Source organism: Hemitrygon akajei, chromosome 17 (genome assembly GCF_048418815.1).
Source record: "Hemitrygon akajei chromosome 17, sHemAka1.3, whole genome shotgun sequence".
Classification (NCBI taxonomy): Eukaryota; Metazoa; Chordata; class Chondrichthyes; order Myliobatiformes; family Dasyatidae; genus Hemitrygon; species Hemitrygon akajei.
The window spans coordinates 1,513,881-1,533,903 of NC_133140.1; the positions used below are offsets into that span (position 1 = coordinate 1,513,881).

The 20,023-nt window shown below is 44.3% G+C and overlaps 1 protein-coding gene across 1 annotated transcript in view; it reads left to right on the forward strand.

Moving 5' to 3' along the window:
• The window catches only part of LOC140740438 (hydrocephalus-inducing protein-like), a 579,330-nt gene that overhangs the window by 458,776 nt on the left and 100,531 nt on the right, over positions 1 to 20,023 (forward strand). Inside the window, exon 58 of the mRNA XM_073069569.1 lies at positions 4,160 to 4,367. Coding sequence (XP_072925670.1) covers positions 4,160 to 4,367 — 208 coding nt within the window. The remainder of the gene's footprint in view (positions 1 to 4,159; positions 4,368 to 20,023) is intronic.

Genomic DNA, 20,023 nt, shown 5'->3' on the forward strand with positions numbered 1-20,023 from the left:
CAGATGGGAGATGCCAGAGAGTAGTGGTGGATAACTGTTTGTCAGGTTGGAGGCCAGTGACTAGTGGTGTGCCTCAGGGATCTGTACTGGGTCCAATGCTGTTTGTCATATACATTAATGAGCTGGATGATGGGGTGGTAAATTGGATTAGTAAGTATGCAGATGATACAAAGGTAGGTGATGTTGTGGATAATGAAGTAGGCTTTCAAAGCTTCCAGAGAGATTTAGGCCAGTTAGAAGAGTGGGCTGAACGATGACAGATGGAGTTTAATGCCGATAAGTGTGAAGTGCTACATTTTGGTAGGAATAATCCAAATAGGACATACATGGTAAATGGTAGGGCATTGAAGAATGCAGTAGAACAGAGTGATCTAGGAATAATGGTGCATAGTTCCCTGAAGGTGGAATCTCATGTGGATAGGGTGGTGAAGAAAGCTTTTGGTATGTTGGCCTTTATAAATCAGAGCTTTGAGTGTAGGAGTTGGGATGTAATGTTAAAATTGTACAAGGCATTGGTAAGGCCAAATCTGGAGTATTGTGTACAGTTTTGGAGCATAGAAGGTTGAGGGGGGACTTGATAGAGGTATTTAAAATTATGAGTGGGATAGATAGAGTTGATTGGATAGGCTTTTTCCATTGAGAGTAGGGGAGATTCAAACAAGAGGACTTGAGTTGAGAGTTAAGGGGCAAAAGTTTAGGGGTAACACGAGGGGGAATTTCTTTACTCAGAGAGTGGTAGCTGTGTGGAATGAGCTTCCAGTAGAAGTTGTTGAGGCAGGTTCAGTATTGTCATTTAAAATAAAACTGGATAGGTATATGGACAGGAAAGGAATGGAGGGTTATGGGCTGAGTGCAGGTCAGTGGGACTAGGTGAGAGTAAGCGTTCGGCACGGACTAGAAGGGCCGAGATGGCCTGTTTCCTTGCTGTAATTGTTATATGGTTAATACTCTCCAATCTTGAAGGTAAAAGAGAATCGAATTAATAGTGACAAGAGGGATAGCCAGGATCTAGACCACTGATATGGGGGAGGTCGGATCTATGGTGACCTTTTCTGGAAGGAAATAGGTATATATGCAATGGGGAAAAATTTGCAAGGATATGGAGAAGGGAGATGATGGGTGGAACTAATGACCTGTTCTCGTAGAGGATCTGCACAGATATCGTAGGTTTGATGGTTTCTTTCTGTGCTGTAGCTATTTTCAAATTCTACAGTATGATTGAATGATTCTGAAAGTAATGTTTTACCAAGTGCCCTGGCCAATAATTGTTTGTCAATGATTGAAGACCTGAGGAAGGGTCTCAGCCTGAAACATTGACTCTTCATTTCCCTCCATGGATGCTGTCTGATGTTAAATTCCTCGGGCATGTTGTGTGTGCCTGTTTTTCTGTCATTGGCACCATTGCTGTTTGTGAGAGTGGTTTCCTTTTCACAATAGCAGTCACCTGGCTGAATTATGACCTTTAACGACACAAGGAAACCTGGAATTTACAGCCCTGAGCTTTCTCATCTGGAGAAAATAAGGCAGCCATTCTGTGAAACATCCCCTCTCAGTTATGAGATTGATTTAATTTTCTACAGTTTACACTCCTCCAACCTGGTGATATTGGCTTTAGATAGGATGCATTTACCTGCAAAGGTTGTTCATCGAGTGCCTCAGCCCAGTTACACAAAGAATAATTGAACTGGCTGATTATTACTGTCACAAGACCCAATATATAGTGAATAGCTTCTGTTTAATGGCATACTAAAGAAGCATTTCACCATTGGACAGATCATGCCATTCATGCTTAGTACAAGACAAGAAAGCATGAAGCCAAATCTGGTATTGCAGCTACTGAGAAAATGCAATATCGGTAGACAGCTGATGGCAAGCTCGTTACCTGGATAGGGCACTGTCACTTGCGTTGTTCCACTTAGATCGTTTTCCCAATAAATAAGATCTGGAATCTAGTCTTGTAGTTATTGTAACAAAATCGACACATCAGGAGTTAGGGAGCCCAGACAAATCAACCTGAATTGAAGAACTGACAGGGAGCCAGAAATTATCTGAAAATGAAAATCTTTTCATCTTCTACTGTTATCTGTTGGTTTATCTCCCATATGAATGACTTGAATGATAATGTGGTAAGTTGGATCAGCAAGTTTGCACATGACACCAAGACTGGGGGAGGCGATGTAAACAGCAGGGCTTGCAGCTTGATCTGGACCAGGGCTTGCAGCTTGATCTGGACCAGCTGGAAAATTGGGCTGAGAAATGGAATTCCATGCACACATGTATGAGGTGTTGCACCTTGGCAAGACAAATTAGAGTAGGATTACACAGTGAATGGTAGGGTTCTGAGGAGTGTGGTAGGACAGAGGGATCTCGGAATACAGTTCTGTAATTCCTGGAAAGTGGTGTCACAGGTAGAAAAGGCTGTAAAGAGAACTTCTGGCACATTAACCTACATAAATCAAAGCATTAAGTACACATTAAGTACAGAAGATGGGACATTAGGTTGAAGTTATGTAATATGAAGCCGAACTTGGAGTATTGTGTGTAGTTCGCGTCACATGCCCACAGAAAAGATATCAGAAAGAGTTCAGAGAAAAGATGGATATTGCCAGGGCTTAAGGACTTGAGTTATAGGGGAAAGTTGAGTATGTTAGAACTGAAACGCAAGAGATTTTGCAGATGCTGGAATCTAGAACAACACACAAAATTCTGGCACAACTCAGCAGATCAGGCAGCATCTGTGGTGAAGAATAAATTGTCGATGTTTCAGCCTATGTCCTCTCATCAGGACTGGAAAAGAAGGGGGAAGAAGCCAGAATAAAAAGGCACCTTCACTCTGTCTCTTCCCTCTAACAGTAACCAGAACTGTACACAACACTCCAGGTGCAATAGAGACAGGTTGATCGCCTTGGAGACCAGTGAATGAGCTTGGCAGTGCGTCCAGGACACAGGGGTGTACCACTTGTCTGGGAATTGAGTCTCAGGCTTAGGTGACTTTGCTTCTGAGGTGCTGTCACCCCAGGAGGTACAACAGCAATTTCCTGTTAGTTCTGAAGATTAGCTCCACTCTAGTGGGAGGTATTGCAGTGAGAAAAGTTAAAAGAAGCAGCCTTGTGTGACGCCAGTCTTCACTGAGATTGGTTTTGTTGTGGGTCTGTTACCTTCAATAACCAGTGCATTGATGAGACCATATCCGGAGAACAGTATGTAGCACAGGTCTCCCTATTGAAGGGAGGAGTTAGTTGCAAAGGGAGCAATTCAGAGATTTATTAAATCATCAGGAATGTGAGCATAATTTGCAATGGGCAAGGTTAGAAAGACTAGGCTTGGATCTCTAGGAGTTCAGAGGAAATTTAATTGCAAAATATGGGATTCTGAGGGTCTTGAGAGTATGGATGTTAAGAGTATGTTTCTATTTGTAAAAAGCCTCGAAACAGGAAATCATTGTTCAAATATATGCGGTAGCCTGTTTAACACAGAAAAGTGTTTTTTTGTTTCTTTTTGAAGGTTCTGTACATCTTTTCCTCAAAAGAAGGTTGAAGCTAAATCTTTCAATACTTTTAACACAAAGATTTTTTAAAATGCTCAATGATCTATGAGTAAGAGGCTACTGGAGGTACACGGAAATGGGCAGTTATCCTGTAGTCTTCCTTGGAATACATCCAATTCTACTTTCAAGGCAGAGATCTATTTTCTAATGCATATAGATTAAAAAGTGCACTCCCAAAACGTACAGTTGCAGGAGGTACTCTGTACCCTGAAGTAAAGTTAAGCTTCAATATCTGGAGTGTAAAAGAATGTGCTGATATTATTGAGATGTACAAGATTCAGGGGCAGCATAGAATGAGAGGTTGTTTCATCTGACTAGAGTCTAGAACAAGGAGTTGACTATTCAGGACTGAAGGAGGAAAAACCAAAGGCAGTGAACCGTTAGAATTCTCCCCTCAGCTGTAGCTGGTTTGTAAGCTGGTAGAATGGCTAAACACAATCCCATCACTGTGAACCACAGTATATTTGATCCAAAAAACAGGTTTATATAAATGATTTGTGTGCTAATATTTACTTGATTTATTACCTGCAGAGTTGGACATATTTTGTGTCCTGACAGAAGGCTGCTACATGGTCTGTGACATTATTGACCATCCGTGTGTTTCCCTCACAGATTACCCATCGTTTTCTCCTGCTCTGCAACCACCGAGGGAGAGGTGAACTTCAATGTCATGTGTGATGTGAAGACAAAGGTGGCACCCCTGAACTTAAATGTGAAGATGCATGTTTACAGCATGAATGTTGTAGTGAAGTGTGAAGCCAGTGATGGGACTGTGACTGAACTCAATCAACAGAGTGTCAATGAGATTGCTTTTGGAGAGGTTAGTACTGAATGACACCAGCACAACTCATTACTGTACGATCTGTACGATACATTCTAGCATCTCTTCAACACCCACTGCAAGGAAATATTTTCTAGGAAAGTTGAGGCCTGCATCATCTATAGGGAATCAGACTTACCTTTTATAATTTTGCATGCCAACCTATGGATGCAGTGGTAACTTCAAATTTCAAGTAGGGACACATCACAGGTGTTAAAGTGTGTGTACAAGTTCATGGAGAAGACAAAAAAAATTAACATTTTTGAGTTAGTACTTTAGCAATAAAGGTCTAACTTGGGTATTTTACAGAATAGAAACAGTGTGAATTTTGAGTTTATCGCAAAAGGGACCTGTGTTGCTGGAATTTCAGAGGGTAATGGGTTGCTGCAGATGGTGACAGATGTTAGTTGTTTCAAGAGATTGGAGCGATAGGGCTTACACTGAGAATGGTGTGAGAGAGTTGCAGAATATGCCTCATACTGTGGCTGGGGCTATATTAACCAGTGAGGCTTTGCTCCTCAGCCTCTCCTATACAATTCTACTTCCCTACTGGAAACTACAGCTTCTGCAACAGTTGGTAACTGTATTCCTGTAAAATTCTTTTGCAGGTGTTGTTAAACATATTATAAATCAGCACATTGGAACCTGGCTGTGTGAAAATATGACCTAAGAGAGTTTTAAGAAAAAAAAGCCTTGTTTGATGCCAGTAAACCCTAATTTGTACCAAACAATGCATACAAGAGTGTCATCCTTAGCTGATACTGTGTTTTCTTACTCCTGGAATCTAGTGGACTTCTCAGAATTATCACAAACAGGTGTATCATGAACCTGTTTATCCCCTCACTAGATGGCAGTTGATCTGTATTTTAGCTCCAGCTATCAAATGTTCAATACTGCAGGGAGTTTCACATTTCCAATGATCTTTCTAAGCAATATAGATGAGCAGTTAAGGTAATAATTATAGAGTCATATACAGTTACAACATAGAAATAGGACTTTCAGCCCGCCCCACCAACTTGGTGCCAATCATTAACCACCCTTTTAAACCAATCCTATCCTAATCCCATTTTATTCTCCCCACATTCCCATTGACTCCCACAGATTCCACCCCTCATCCACATGTTAGGTGCAATTCAGAATGAGAATCAGGTTCAGTACCACTGGCATACTATATGTCGTGAAATCTTTTGTTTTGCAGCAGCAGTACGTTGCAATATATAGTAGAAAAACTCTGTAAGTTCCAATAAGAAATATGTATAATTAAATTAAATGTACTAAAAAGAGAGAGCGAAAAAGGAAAAACATAGTGAGGTAGTATACATGGGTTCATTGCCCATTCAAAAATCTAGTGGCATGGAGAAAAAGCTTTTCCTAAGGTGTTGGGTATGCCTTCAGGCTTCTGTACCTCCTTCTTAACGGTAGCAATGAGAAGAGAATCCTTAATGCTGCCTTTTTGAGGCACCACCTTTTGAAAATGTCCTCAGTGATGGGGAGTCTAGTGCCATGATGAAGCTGGCTGGGTTTGCAACATTCTGCAACTTCCGCCAATGTGCAGTGGCCTCCAGACTAGACAGTCATGCAACAAGAAGGCAGCGGGAGAGCACCTAAGGATTTCCAGCGGGAAGACATTTTGAGTTCTGGGGGGAAGAGAGAGGCCAGACTGTGCAGGCGCGTGATGTCAGCCAGTTGAGCGTGAACAGTTTAAAAAGAAGGCAGCCATATCCAGCGGGCAGCGGAGTGAGTGGCAGCAGAGTGAAAGGGCTTTGGCTCAATGGGCTTTGGCAGTAATGGGATGAGGTGAGGCAGTTGTTGATTGCAAAAAGAAGTAGTACGTGTGTGAGGCCGGTTTTCTGTGGTCGGTGTCAGATGTGGGAGGTCCTGGAGTCTCTTGTGTCCCGGATGGCCACATCTGCACCCGGTGCATTGAGATGCAACTCCTAAGGGACTATGTTAGGGAACTGGAGCTGCAGCTCGATGACCTTCGTCTGATCAGGGAGAGTGAGGAAGTGATAGAGAGGAGTTACAGACAGGTGGTCACTCCAGGGCCACGTGGGACAGAGAAATGGGTCACAGTCAGGAGAGGGAAGGTGAAGAGTCAGGTACTAGAGAGTACCCCTGTGGCTGTACCCCCTTGACAATAAGTACTCCTGTTTGAGTACTTTTGGCGGGGGACAGCCTACCTGGGGGAAGCGACAGTGGCCGTGCCTCTGGCACAGAGTCTGGCCCTGTGGCTCAGAAGGGTAGGGAAAGGAAGAGGAAGGCAGTTGTGATAGGGGAGTCTATAGTCAGGGGATCAGACAGGCGATTCTGTGGACGCAGGAAAGAAATTTGGATGGTAGTTTGCCTCCCAGGTGCCAGGGTCTGGGATGTTTCTGATCGCATCCAAGGTATCCTGTGGTGGGAGGGAGAACAGCCAGAGGCCGTGGTACATATTGGTACAAATGACATAGGTAGGAAAAGGGAAGAGGTCCTGAAAGAAGACCACAGGGAGTTAGGAGGGAAGTTGAGAAGCAGGACCTCAAAGGTAGTAATCTCAGGATTATTGCCTGTGCCATGCGACAGCGAGAATAGGAATAGAATGAGCTGGAGGATAAATGTGTGGCTGAGGGAATGGAGCAGGGGGCAGGGATTCAGATTTCTGGATCATTAGGACCTCTTTTGGGGTGGGTGTGACCTGTACAAAAAGGATAGGCTGCACTTGATTCCCAGGGGGACCAATATTCTGGTGGGCAGGTTTGATAGAGCTGTTGGGGAGGGTTTAAACTAGTTTAGCAGGGGGGTGGGAATCAGAACGTGTTAGGGTCCGGTCCGGAGCCCGCCTTCCGGCTCTTGCTCCGGTCTGCGGACTCTGGACTCCGGGACTTGCAGCCAGCCCTCCTGTCACCCGGAGCCATTGGATCATCTTGGCTTAAGGAGGTACACCTGTCACCTATTAGGGGGCAGGTGTTTATAAGGGGCTCGGGGACTGAGCCTAGTTGTGGGGGTCGTCCTGCTCCGAAGCCGGTTTAACCTGCTCTGAACCTGTTTCGTTTGCTCCAAATCCTGCTCTGCAACCGGCTCTGTACCTGTTCTGCCTGGTTCGTCTTGTTTTCCCGCTTCTCTCGTGTGTGCTGGTCCTGCTGTTCTGCCGTATTCACCTTGCCCACGCTGTTGTGCTGTCTGCTTGCTTCGCCCTATTTACCGGTGTATCCCGGTTGTCCTGCTGCGCACCCTGGACCCAGCTCTCTTCTGTTCCCTTGCCTCCGTCGGGTATGCGAGGCCATTGCCGTTACCTCTCGGGTGGTTCTGCTCCTTCCTGTTCCTTGCCTCCGTCGGGGAAACCAGGCCGTCTGCCGTTGCCTGGCGGAGGGACTCCATTCCTTTCTGTACCCCTCACCTCTGATGGGTTCTGCCCTGCACCTGCCCAAGTGTCCGCGTCTTGCCCAGGCATCCGTGTTTCCACCTGGGAGGCGGCCCTGCCTGGGATCCATGTGGCCCGCCCTGAGGACTCCAATCCTTTCCACCCATTGCTCCCTACGGGTCATGCCCGCACCTGCCCAGGTGTTCCGTGTCTTGCCTGAGCCTTTGTGTTCTTGCCTGGGAGGCGGCCCTGCCCAGGAATTATGCACCCGCCCCAGGGAGCTCTCCTGCCTGAACTCTGGGATCCAGTCCCGCCTGCATTTCCCCTTGCATGCCATGGCATCCCCATCCTGCCCTACTCCTAGTACTTCAGTGCCTGCGTCCTGCATTTGGGTCCATTCCTGTCCCCGCTTGTGACAGAACGTGAGTGCAGGGATTAAGGTAGAAGGACAAGGGCATGATGCTAAGAGTTCTGAGTTGATGAGGAAGGACAGGCAGGGGACAGAACATAATTGTAGCCAGTTAAATTGATTTAAATCGCAGCAAGAGGCAGAGAGGGGAAAGGTAAAAGAAGCTCGGAGAGAAGCTTTTCTTTTAACTGATCGTGGAAAAGAGACTAGACTGCGCAGGCGCACGACGTAGCGCGCCAAAGGTTTAAAAAGAAAGACCGCCATATACAGTGGCCATCGTCATCGTCATAGCGGCCATCGTCGTAGTGGACTGAGGCAGAGTGGGTCAGCTTTGGCTCAATCAGGCTTCGGCGAGATTTGAACGGGGCACAACTGCGCAAGCGCATGAAAGTCGGCCCGTGAGGCAGCGGGAGAATTTAAAGAGCGAGCAGAGGCTGAGTACGAGCTTCATTCCAGGTGAGGTAAGGCCGGGTAAGCTCTTTTAATTAATCTAATTAGCTTAGGAGTAGGTAATGAAGGCAACAGTTAGGTGTTCCGTTTGCAGTATGTGGGAAGTCAGGGCAAGCACAGCTGTCCCTGATGACTACACCTGCAAAAGGTGCATCCAGCTGCAGCTCCTGACAAACCGTGTTAGGGAACTGGAGCTGGAGCTGAATGAACTTCGGATCATTCGGGAGGCAGAGGCAGAAATAGACAGGAGTTTCAGGGAGCTAGTCACCCCTAGGAGTCAGGAGACAGGTAGTTGGGTGACTGTCAGGAGAGGGAAGGGGAATAAACAGGAAGAGCAGAGCACCCCTGTGGCCATTCCCATCAATAATAATTATACCGTTTTGGATACTGTTGGTGGGGACAACCTACCAGGGACAAGTTGCAGTGGTTGCGTCTCTGGCACCGAGACTGGACCCTCAGCTCAGAAGGGAAGGAGGGAAAAGAGGAGAGCAGTAGTGATAGGGGTTTTGATAGTTAGGGGCACAGATAGGGGGTTCTGTGGAAGAGATCGAGAATCCCGGATGGTCTGTTGCCTCCCTGGTGCCAGGGTCTGCGATATCTCGGATCGAATTCTCAGTATTCTCAAGAGGGAGGGTGAGCAGCTGGATGTCATGGTCCATGTAGGGACCAATGACATGGGTAGGAAGAGTGAGGAGGTCCTGAAAGGTGAGTTTAGGGAGCTAGGTGCCAAGTTAAAGGACAGGACCCCGAGGATAGCAGTCTCAGGATTGCTACCAGTGCCACGTGCAGGTGGGTTTAGAAATAGTAAGGTAGTGCAGATCAACACGTGGCTGAAGACATGGTGCAGGAGGGAGGGCTTCAGATTTACAGATAATTGGGCAGTTTTCCAGGGAAGGTGGGACCTGTTCCGATGGGACGGTTTACATCTGAACTAGAGGGGGACAAGTATACTTGCAGGTAGGTTTGCTAGAGAGGCTCCAGTGGATTTAAACTAGATACGAGGGGGGAGGGGACCCAGAGTGCAGGAACAGATGTATGGGAGAAGGAAGAAAAAGAAGACAGTAAAGTTCTTTGTACTGTTAGAGATAAACAGAAAGGAAGAGGTGGAGAATTTCTTAAATGCATTTATTTTAATGCTAGGAGCATTGTAAGAAAGGTGGATGAGCTTAGAGCATGGATTGATACCTGGAAATATGATGTTGTAGCTATTAGTGAAACATGGTTGCAGGAGGGGTGTGATTGGCAACTAAATATTCCTGGATTTCATTGCTTCAGGTGTGATAGAATCGAAGGGACAAGAGGGGGAGGTGTTGTGTTGCTTGTCAGAGAAAATATTACTCTGGTAGGATAGATTAGAGGGCTCATCTAGGGAGACTATTTGGGTGGAACTGAGAAATGGGGAAGGTGTAGTAACACTTATAGGGGTGTATTATAGACCACCTAATGGGGAATGAGAATTGGAGGAGCAAATTTGCAAGGAGATAGCAGATATTTGTAGTAAGCACAAGGTTGTGATTGTGGGAGATTTTGATTTTCCACACATAGACTGGGAAGCCGATACTGTAAAAGGGCTGGATGGTTTGGAGTTTGTAAAATGTGTGCAGGATAGTTTTTTGCAGCAATACATAGAGGTACCAACTAGAGAAGGGGCAGTGTTGGATCTTCTGTTAGGGAATGAAATAGGTCAGGTGACGGAGGTATGTGTTGGGGAGCACTTCGGTTCCAGTGATCACAATGCCATTAGCTTCAATATAATTATGGAGAAGGATAGGACTGGACCCAGGGTTGAGATTTTTGATCGGAGAAAGGCTAACTTTGAGGAGATGCGAAAGGATTTAGGAGTGGATTGAGACTATTTGTTTTATGGGAAGGATGTAATAGAGAAATGGCGGTCATTTAAAGGTGAAATTTTGAGGGTACAGAATCTTTATGTTCCTTTTAGGTTGAAAGCAAAGGTTAAAAGTTTGAGAGAGCCATGGTTTTCAAGGGATATTCGGAAAAAGAGAGAGATCTACAATAAATATAGGCAGCATGGAGTAAATGAGGTGCTCGAGGAATATAAAGAATGTAAGAAGAATCTTAAGAAAGAAATTAGAAAAGTTAAAAGAAGATACGAGGTTGCTTTGGCAAGTAAGGTGAAAATAAATCCAAAGGGTTTCTAGAGTTATATTAATAGCAAAACGATAGTGAGGGATAAAATTGGTCCCTTAGAGAATCAGAGTGGACAGCTCTGTGTGGAGCCGAAAGAGATGGGGGAGATCTTGAACAATTTCTTTTCTTCAGTATTCACTAAGGAGAAGGATATTGAATTGTGTAAGGTAAAGGAAACAAGTAGGGAAGTTATGGAAACTATGACGATTAAAGAGGAGGAAGTAATGGTGCTTTCAAGGAATATAGAAGTGCGTAAATCTCCGGGGCCTGACAGGATATTCCCTAGGACCTTGAGGGAGGTTAGTGTAGAAATAGCAGGGGCTCTGACAAAATTTTTCAAATGTCATTAGAAACAGGGATGGTGCCGGAGGATTGGCGTATTGCTCGTGTGGTTCCATTGTTTAAAAAGGGTTCTAAGAGTGAACCTAGCAATTATAGGCCTGTCAGTTTGATGTCAGTGGTGGGTAAATTAATGGAAAGTATTCTTAGAGATGGTATATATAATTATCTGGATAGACAGGGACTGATTAGGAACAGTCAACATGGATTTGCGTGTGGAAGGTCATGTTTGACAAACCTTATTGAATTTTTTGAAGAGGTTACAGGAAAGTTGACAAGGGCAAAGCAGTGGATGTTGTCTATATGGACTTCAGTAAGGCCTTTGACAAGGTTCCACGTGGAAGGTTAGTTAGGAAGATTCAATCGTTAAGTATTAATATTGAAGTAGTAAAATGGATTCAACAGTGGATGGATGGGAGATGCCAGAGAGTAGTGGTGGATAACTGTTTGTCAGACTGGAGACCGGTTACTAATGGTATGCCTCAAGGATCTGTGCTGGGTCCAATGTTGTTTGTCATATACATTAATGATCTGGATGATGGGGTGGTAAATTTGATTAGTAAGTATACAGATGATACAAAGGTATCATTAGAAACAGGGATACAAAGGTTGTGGATAATGAAGTAGGTTTTCAAAGCTTACGGAGAGATCTAGGCCAGTTAGAAGAGTGGGCTGAACGATGGCAGATGGAGTTTAATGCTGATAAGTGTGAGGTGCTACATTTTGTTAGGAATAATCCAAATAGGACATACATGGTAAATGGTAGGGCATTGAAGAATGCAGTAGAACAGAGAGATCTAGGAATAATGGTGCATAGTTTCCTGAAGGTGGAATCTCATGTGGATAGGGTGGTGAAGAAAGCTTTTGGTATGTTGGCCTTTATAAATTAGAGCATTGAGTATAGGAGTTGGGATGTAATGTTAAAATTGTACAAGGCATTGGTAAGGCTGAATTTGGAGTATTGTGTACAGTTCCGGTCACCGAATTATAGGAAAGATGTCAACAAAATAGAGAGAGTACAGAGAAGATTTACTAGACTGTTACCTGGGTTTCAGCACCTAAGTTACAGAGAAAGGTTGAACAAGTTAGGTCTTTATTCTTTGGAGCATAGAAGGTTGAGGGGGGACTTGATAGAGGTATTGAAAATTATGAGGGGGATAGATAGAGTTGACGTGGATAGGCTTTTTCCATTGAGAGTGGGGAGATTCAAACAAGAGGACGTGAGTTGAGAGTTAGGGGTCAAAAGTCTAAGGGTAACATGAGTGGGAATTTCTTTACTCAGAGAGTGGTAGCTGTGTGGAATGAGCTTCCAGTAGAAGTGGTAGAGGCAGGTTCGATATTGTCATTTAAAATAAAATTGGATAGGTATATGAACAGGAAAGGAATGGAGGGTTATGGGCTGAGTGCGGGTCAGTGGGACGAGGTGAGAGTAAGTGTTCAGCACAGACTAGAAGGGCCGAGATGGCCTGTTTCTGTGCTGTAATTGTTATATGGTTATAAAGGGGTTGAAGTGTGTCTATTTCAATGCTAGGAGTATTAGGAACAAGGAGGATGAACTTAGAGCATGGAATAGTATGTGGAACTACTATATTGTGGCTGTTACTGAAACTTGGTTGGAGGAAGGGCAGGATTGAATGATGCAGGTCCTGGAGTTCAGGTGTTTTAAAAGGAATAGGATGAGAGGTAGAAAAGTGGAGTGGGGGAGTAGCATTACTGGTCAGGTATAGAAAGGGAGGACACTGCAGAGGGAGTGTCCACTGAGTCGGTCTGGGTAGACGTCAGAAATAGGAAGGGATCAATCACTATGCTGGGAGTAGTCTATAGGCCCCCAAATAGCCCTCAGGACACCGATGAGCAGAAAAACAGGCAGATTTTAGAATGGAGCAGGAAATACAGGGTAGTAGTTATGGGTGCTTTCAACTTCCCTCATATTGACTGACACCTCCTGAGTGCAAGGGGATAGATGGGGCTGAATTTGTCAGGTGTGTTCAAGAAGGATTCCTGACACAGTATGTGGACCGGCCGACGAGAGGAGAGGCTATACTGGATCTAGTTCTGGGTAATGAACCTGGTCAGGTGACAGACCTCTTGGTGGGGGAGCATTTTGGTGAGAGTGACCACAACTCCCTTAGCTTCAGCATAGCTATGGAAAGGGATAAAATCAGACAAAATGGTAAAGTGCTTAACTGGGTAAGGGCTAACTTTGAAGGGATGAGGCAGGAACTAGCGAGAGTAAATTGGAAACAGATGTTCAAAGGGGAAAGTGCAGAAGTAACGTGGGAGAAGTTAAGGGACCACTTGAGCTGGATTCAGGATCGGTTTGTCCCACTGAGGCGAGGAAAAAATGGTAGGAAAAGGGAGCCGTGGCTGACGAAACATGTGAGGCAACTCGTCAAAAGGAAAAAGGAAGCATATGTTAGATATAAAAAACAGGAAGTAGGAGGGGCTTATGAGTAATATAGGGTAGCCAGGAAGGAGCTAAAGAAAGGACTTAGGAGAGCTCGAAGGGGGCATGAGAAGGCCTTGGCATGTAGGATTAAGGAGAGCCCCAAGGCGTTCTATGCGTATGTGAAGAACAGGAAGATGACAAGAATGAAGGTGGGACCGCTAATGGATAAAGAGGGCAACATGTGCCTGGAGGCGGAGGAGGTTGGGGAGGTCCTAAATGAATGCTTTGCTTCAGTATTCACAAGTGAAAAGGACCTTGATCAGGGTGAGGTCGAAATAGGCCAGGCCTGTGTGCTGGACAATGTGGAGGTTAAGGAAGAAGAAGTGTTGGATCTTCTTAAAAACAGCAAGACTGATGTCCGTAGAGCCGGACATGATACACCCCAGGTTGCTGTGAGAAGTGAGAGAAGAGATCGCTGGAGCAGTAGCTATGATCTTTGAATCCTCTGGCTACAGGGGAAGTTCCGAAGGACTGGAGAATGACAAATATAGTTCCCTTGTTTAAAAAAGGTAATAGGGAGAAACCTGGGAACTATAGACCGATGAGTCTTACGGCAGTGATCTGCAAACTACTGGAAAGGTTTCTTAAGGATAGGATCCACGAGCATTTGGAGAAGTACAGTCTAGTCATGGATAGTCAATATGGCTTTGTGAAGGGAAAGTCATGCCTCACAAGCCAGATTGAGTTTTTTGAAGAGGTAACAAAAGAAATTGATGAGGATAGGGCAGCAGATGTGGTCTACATGGACTTTAGCAAGGCATTTGACAAGGTCCCTCACGAGAGACTCATCCAGAAAGTCATGAGGCATGGGATAAGTGGAACCTTGGCTGTTTGGATAAAAAATTGGCTTAAAGGAAGAAAGCAGAGGGTAGTTGTGGAAGGAAGGTATTCTGCCAGGAGGTCGGTGACTAGTGGAGTTCTGCAGGGATCTGTCCTGGGACCCCTGCTATTTGTGATTTTTATAAATGACCTGGATGTCCAGGCGGAAGGATGGGTGAGTAAGTTTGCAGATGACATGAAGATTGGAGGAGTTGTGGATGGAGCTGCAGGTTGTTGAAGGTTACAAGAGGATATAGACAGGCTGCAGAGTTGGGCAGAAAAATGGCAGATGGAGTTCAATCTGGATAAGTGTGAGGTGATGCATTTTGGAAGGACAAACCAGAAGACTGAGTACAGGATTAATGGTCAGTTACTTAAGAGTGTGGATGAACAGAGGGACCTTGGGGTTCAAATCCATACATCCCTCAAAGTCGCTGCGCAGGTTGATAGGGTAGTTAAGAAGGCCTATGGGATGCTAGGCTTCATTAACAGGGGGATTGAGTTCAAGAGTAGAGAAGTCATGTTGCAACTCTACAAATCTCTGGTGAGACCGCACAAAGTGTATTGTGTTCAATTCTGGTCACCTCATTATAGGAAGGATGTGGAAGCTATGGAGAGGACGAAGAAGAGATTTACCAGGATGTTGCCTGGTTTGGAGAACAAGCAATATGAAGCAAGGTTAGCAGAGCTGGGTTTTTTCTCTTTGGAGCGTAGAAGAATGAGAAGAGACTTGATAGAAGTCTACAAGATTATGAGAGGCATAGATAGGGTGGATAGCCAGTACCTGTTTCCCAGGGCACCAATAGCAAACACCAGAGGGCATATGTACAAAATTAAGGGAGGGAAATTTAGGGGAGACATCAGGGGTAAGTTTTTTACACCGAGGGTTGTGAGTACCTGGAATGACTTGCCAGGGATGGTGGTGGAAGCTAAAACATTAGGGGTATTTAACAGCCTCTTGGACAGGCACATGGATGAAAGAAAAATAGAGGGTTATGGGGTAGTGTGGGTTTAGTACTTTTTTTTAAAGGATTATATGGGTTAGTACAACATGGAGGGCTGAAGGGCCTGTACTGTGCTGTAATGTTCTATGGTTCTAAGATAAAATGCTTTCTTCAGTACATCTGTAGAAATTTGCAACAGTCTTTGATGACCTACCAGGCGCCCTCAAACTCCTAATGAAGCATAGCTGCTGTCATACCTTCTTTGTAATTGCATCAGTTTGTTGGACCTAAGATAGATCCTCAGAGATGTTGACACCAGAAACTATAAACTGCTCACCCTTTCCATTGCTGATCCCTTGATGAAGACTGGTGTGTGTTCCCTCATCTTCCACTTCCTGGTCCATAACCAATTCCTTGGTCTTACTGACGTTGAGTGCAAGGTTGTTATTTCAACACCACTCAAGCAACTGATCTATCTTACTCCTGTACGCCTCATCATCACTTGAAATTCTGCAACAATAGATATGAAATTGGCTGATTTATAGGTGACATGTGAGCTGTGCCTAGCCACACAATCATGAGTGTAGAGGGAGTAGACCACTGGGCTAAGAAGGCATCCTTGAGGTGCATCAGTGCTGATTGTCAGGGAGGAGGGGATGTTAAAAAAAGATCTAGTGCTTTCCCAACTTAAATGAAAAATAATTTCTTTCTGGGCTTCAAGCCAGGTAAAGGCATTGATTATGACCGACATTTCAATGACAGACTCTGCCATCTTTAGGCATGATGCTTGGGCAAATATGTTTATATCCCCATTTTCTGTCTTCCTGATTGGTTAGTTATCTCACAACCAGGTTTCCGTTCTCCCTCCTTGCTTACAATCAAATTCCAGTTCTTACTTACAGCTAGACCTTCGTCTTTGTTAAAATTCTTTTCCTCTACTTTTATTTCAATGGCTTCCCTTACCAGATGGCCCCAACAGCCATTGGCGTGACACAGTAGTTTTGTGCTGTCAAAGTCAATACCATGGCTATTGTGAATGCAGTGATCTGCTGATTTCTCTGTGCCGCTTGATACAGGTTTCCACCAAGCATCCCGTCTGGCCAATGTACATTGCTCTGCATTCACTGGGAATCCTGTAAATGACAACGGACCTGAATCCCAGGTCAGCTTTGACCCATAAAAGCTGTGACTTTAGCTTCCTTATGGGTTTGTGGATGGTATTAACCCAGTATCTAGAAACATAGAAAACCTACAGCACAATACAGGCCCTTTGGCCCACAAAGCTGTGCCAAACATGGCCTTACCTTAGAAGTTACCTAGGGTTATCCATAGCCCTCTACTTTTCTGAGCTCCATGTCCAGGAGTCTCTTAAAAGACCCTATCGTATCTGCCTCCACCATCGTTGCTGGCAGCCCATTCCACGCACTCACCACTCGCTGAGTAAAAAATTTACCCCTGACATCTCCTCTGTACCTACTTCCCAGCACCTTAAATCTGTGTCCTCTTGTAGCAACCATTCCAGCCCTTGGAAAAAGCCTCTGACTATCCACACGATCAATGCCTCTCATTATCTTGTACACCTCTATCAGGTCACCTCTCATCCTCCGTCACTCCAAGGAGAAAAGGCCAAGTTCACTCAACCTATTCTCATAAGGCATGCTCCCCAATCCAGACAACGTACTTGTAAATCTCCTCTGCACCCTTTCTATGGCTTCCACATCCTTCCTGTAGTAAGGCGACCAGAACTGAGCACAGTACTCCAAGTGGGGTCTGACCAGGGTCCTATATAGCTGCAACATTACCTCTCGGCTCCTAAACTCGATCTCACAACTGATGAAGGCCAGTGCACCATATGCTTCCTTAACCACAGAGTCAATCTTTCTTCAAGATTGTGGAAATATAGGGAAGACAGGCAGTAACAACGGGTTCCTCCTTGTTGTTTGGTTTCCTGGTTTCTTTATCGGCCCTTTTAAGGGCCTGATTGATTTTCCTTTACCTTGTAGCCCGGGGTGGGCAACCTTTTACATTCCATGTGTCAATTTTTTCACGCACGAGTTCAGATGCGCCGTACAACTCTTGTACCCCCGTTCAATTCTTGTGAAAATATGTTAATATAGACATATTTAGCATTTTTACATGATATATTGATTTAATATAAAAACAAGATAAACATTACTTACCTTAATGAGACTTTTAACAAATATATTTTGTCTTCTTTTGATTTCTTCCTTTTTCTTAATCACATATTCTTTCCCTAACTCAGACCCAAGCACTAGCTTCAGTTTTCCTTCTATTTCATTCTGATGTTGTGTTTTATACTGTCTATTAGATCATGTCTTCTATTATGTGAGAAAGTGTTTTCACAAACAATGCACAATGGTTGTCCTGACAGACCCGCTATAAATAAGAACTGATTTTCCCACTGTTCATTGAATTCACACTTACCATCACTTTCTGCTTTTCTTTTGCTCATTTTCTTTTGCACTGTGATGGGTAACTGAATGTAAAAACAAGGCTTCATTTTCGAAAAAGTACAAAACTGCAAATGTTCACAAAGGATGAACAAAGCACAACTCCGTAGCGCACGAGTGTCAATTGTAAACTGACTGGCAAAAACCTGCGACACACCGCTGGTGGAGACGCCTGGCGCCTCAGGATCAAACAAGTATCAAACGTGTATTGAACAGTTATGGAACGTCTGCAGAACAAAAGTCCTTCTTTCCTAGTTTGACTTATTGAACTTTTTTTAAATTGAAAACAGATTAATGTGAAAGAAGATAACATTCGCCAAAAGATGTGCATGAAATAATAAAATCGCTAAAAATAATTGCTAAATTTTAGATTTATTCTCAGTAAAACCCATTTCTAGCTCTAAGCTACTTGAACTCCTGTTATAATTTTTTTCTACAAATCAGTTTTTGGTTAATACTTTTTGTATGAGTAAGCTTACTTTTTTATTATCACTGGGATGCAATGTGCCACAGGTTGGCCATCCCATTCTGTAGGAACGTCGTGCATGATTGTCATTTCCTTGTGGAGATTCTCCAGATCCAAAATAGTTTTCTCATGATTAATCAAAGTAGAAAGAACTGCTCTACTTTGGGAGACATGATGTTAGCTGTAATTGTTGAGATACAAGTCCGTGTGAGGGAGTTTCCAATAGACACCGTCCAGTTGGCTGGCATATACAGGATTACCTGTGAATGCAGAGCATTGTATATCGGACAGACAGGGTGCACAGTAGAAACTCACATCAAGGAGCACAGGAGCTGCACCTATTTGGGTTACCCAGAGAAATCAGCAGTAGTGGAATACTGTATTCACAATAGCCATAGGATTGACTTTGACGGCACAGAACTACTGTGCTATAGCACTGGCTTTTGGGACTGCCTGGTAAAGTAAGCCGTTGAAATAAAACTAGACGAAAGGAATTTTAACAAAGATGAAGGTCTCGCTGTAAGTAAGACTGGAATTTGATTGTAAACAAAGTGGAAGAGCAGAAACCTGATTGGATGAGGACTACCCAATCAGGGGCCAGAATACAAGGGTATGAATACCACAGGATTAGACTTGCCCAGGCATCATCCCTGATGAATATGGTGAGTTTGTCATTGAAATGTCGGTTATAATCAATACCTTTACCCAGCTTGAAGCTTGAATAGAGTTTATTCGTCAGGAGGAGATGTTATTTCTGATCTGCGCTGACTGGTCTCCCAGTGAGAAAGTTGCAAACAGAGGTGCAGAGACTCAAGTCCTGCAGCTTGTTGATTAGTACTGAGGGGACGATAAATAGCAGCCTGACGTAGGTATTGTTACATTGACATAGGTAGGTGCTATGGTAACAAAGTGGTTAGCACAACACTATTGGGGTTAAATTCTGGTACAATTTTATAAGGAATCTGTGTATGCTCTCCCTGTGGAATGCAAGAGTTTTCTCTGTGTCTCCAGTTTTCTCCCACAGTCCAAAGATGTGCTTGGTCATTGTAAATTGTCCCATGATTAGGATAGGTTGACGGGGTTACTGGAGCGGTGTGATTTGACAGGCTGGAAGGGTCTACTCCTTGCTGTATTGCTAAGTAAAATTTCTAGGTGATCCAGGCTGAGTGGAGAGCCAGAGAGACTGCATCCCCTGTAGACCTATAGTGGCAATAGGTCCTTGCTTAGACAGAAGTTGATTCTGTCCTTGTCCAACCTATCAAACACTTAATCACAGTAGGTGTGAGTGCACCTGGGTGATAGTTCTTGATGCAACTCACCTTCATCTTCTTGGGCGCTGGTACGATGGTCGCCCGTTTCAGACTGCAGCAGTGAGAGATTGAAGTTGACCTCCTGCCAGTTGGTTGGCACAGGTTTTCAGTGCCCTACCAGGACCTGACATCTTGCAAGGTTTACCCTCTTGAAAGATATTCTGATATCGGCATCTGAGATAGAGATCACAGGTCACCAGATGTTGTAAGGATTCACACAGGTGTAGTTTTAAAAGTGTGCATAAAAAACATTTAGCTCATCTCAGAGTGAAGCGTCCTAGATATTTATGATGTCAGATTTTGCATTTTTGGATGCAGTGGTCTGCAAGCACTTCCTGAGTTGATGTGCATCTGATTCCGTCTCTAACTTCAATCAGGTTTGTATTTTTTTGCTTTTAAAATAGTCTTCCACAGTTCGTACCTGGACTTCTTGGATAATTCTGGATCAGCAGTCTTGAATGCCACAGATCTAGCCCTCAGCAGACTATAAATCTGCAGGTATATCCAT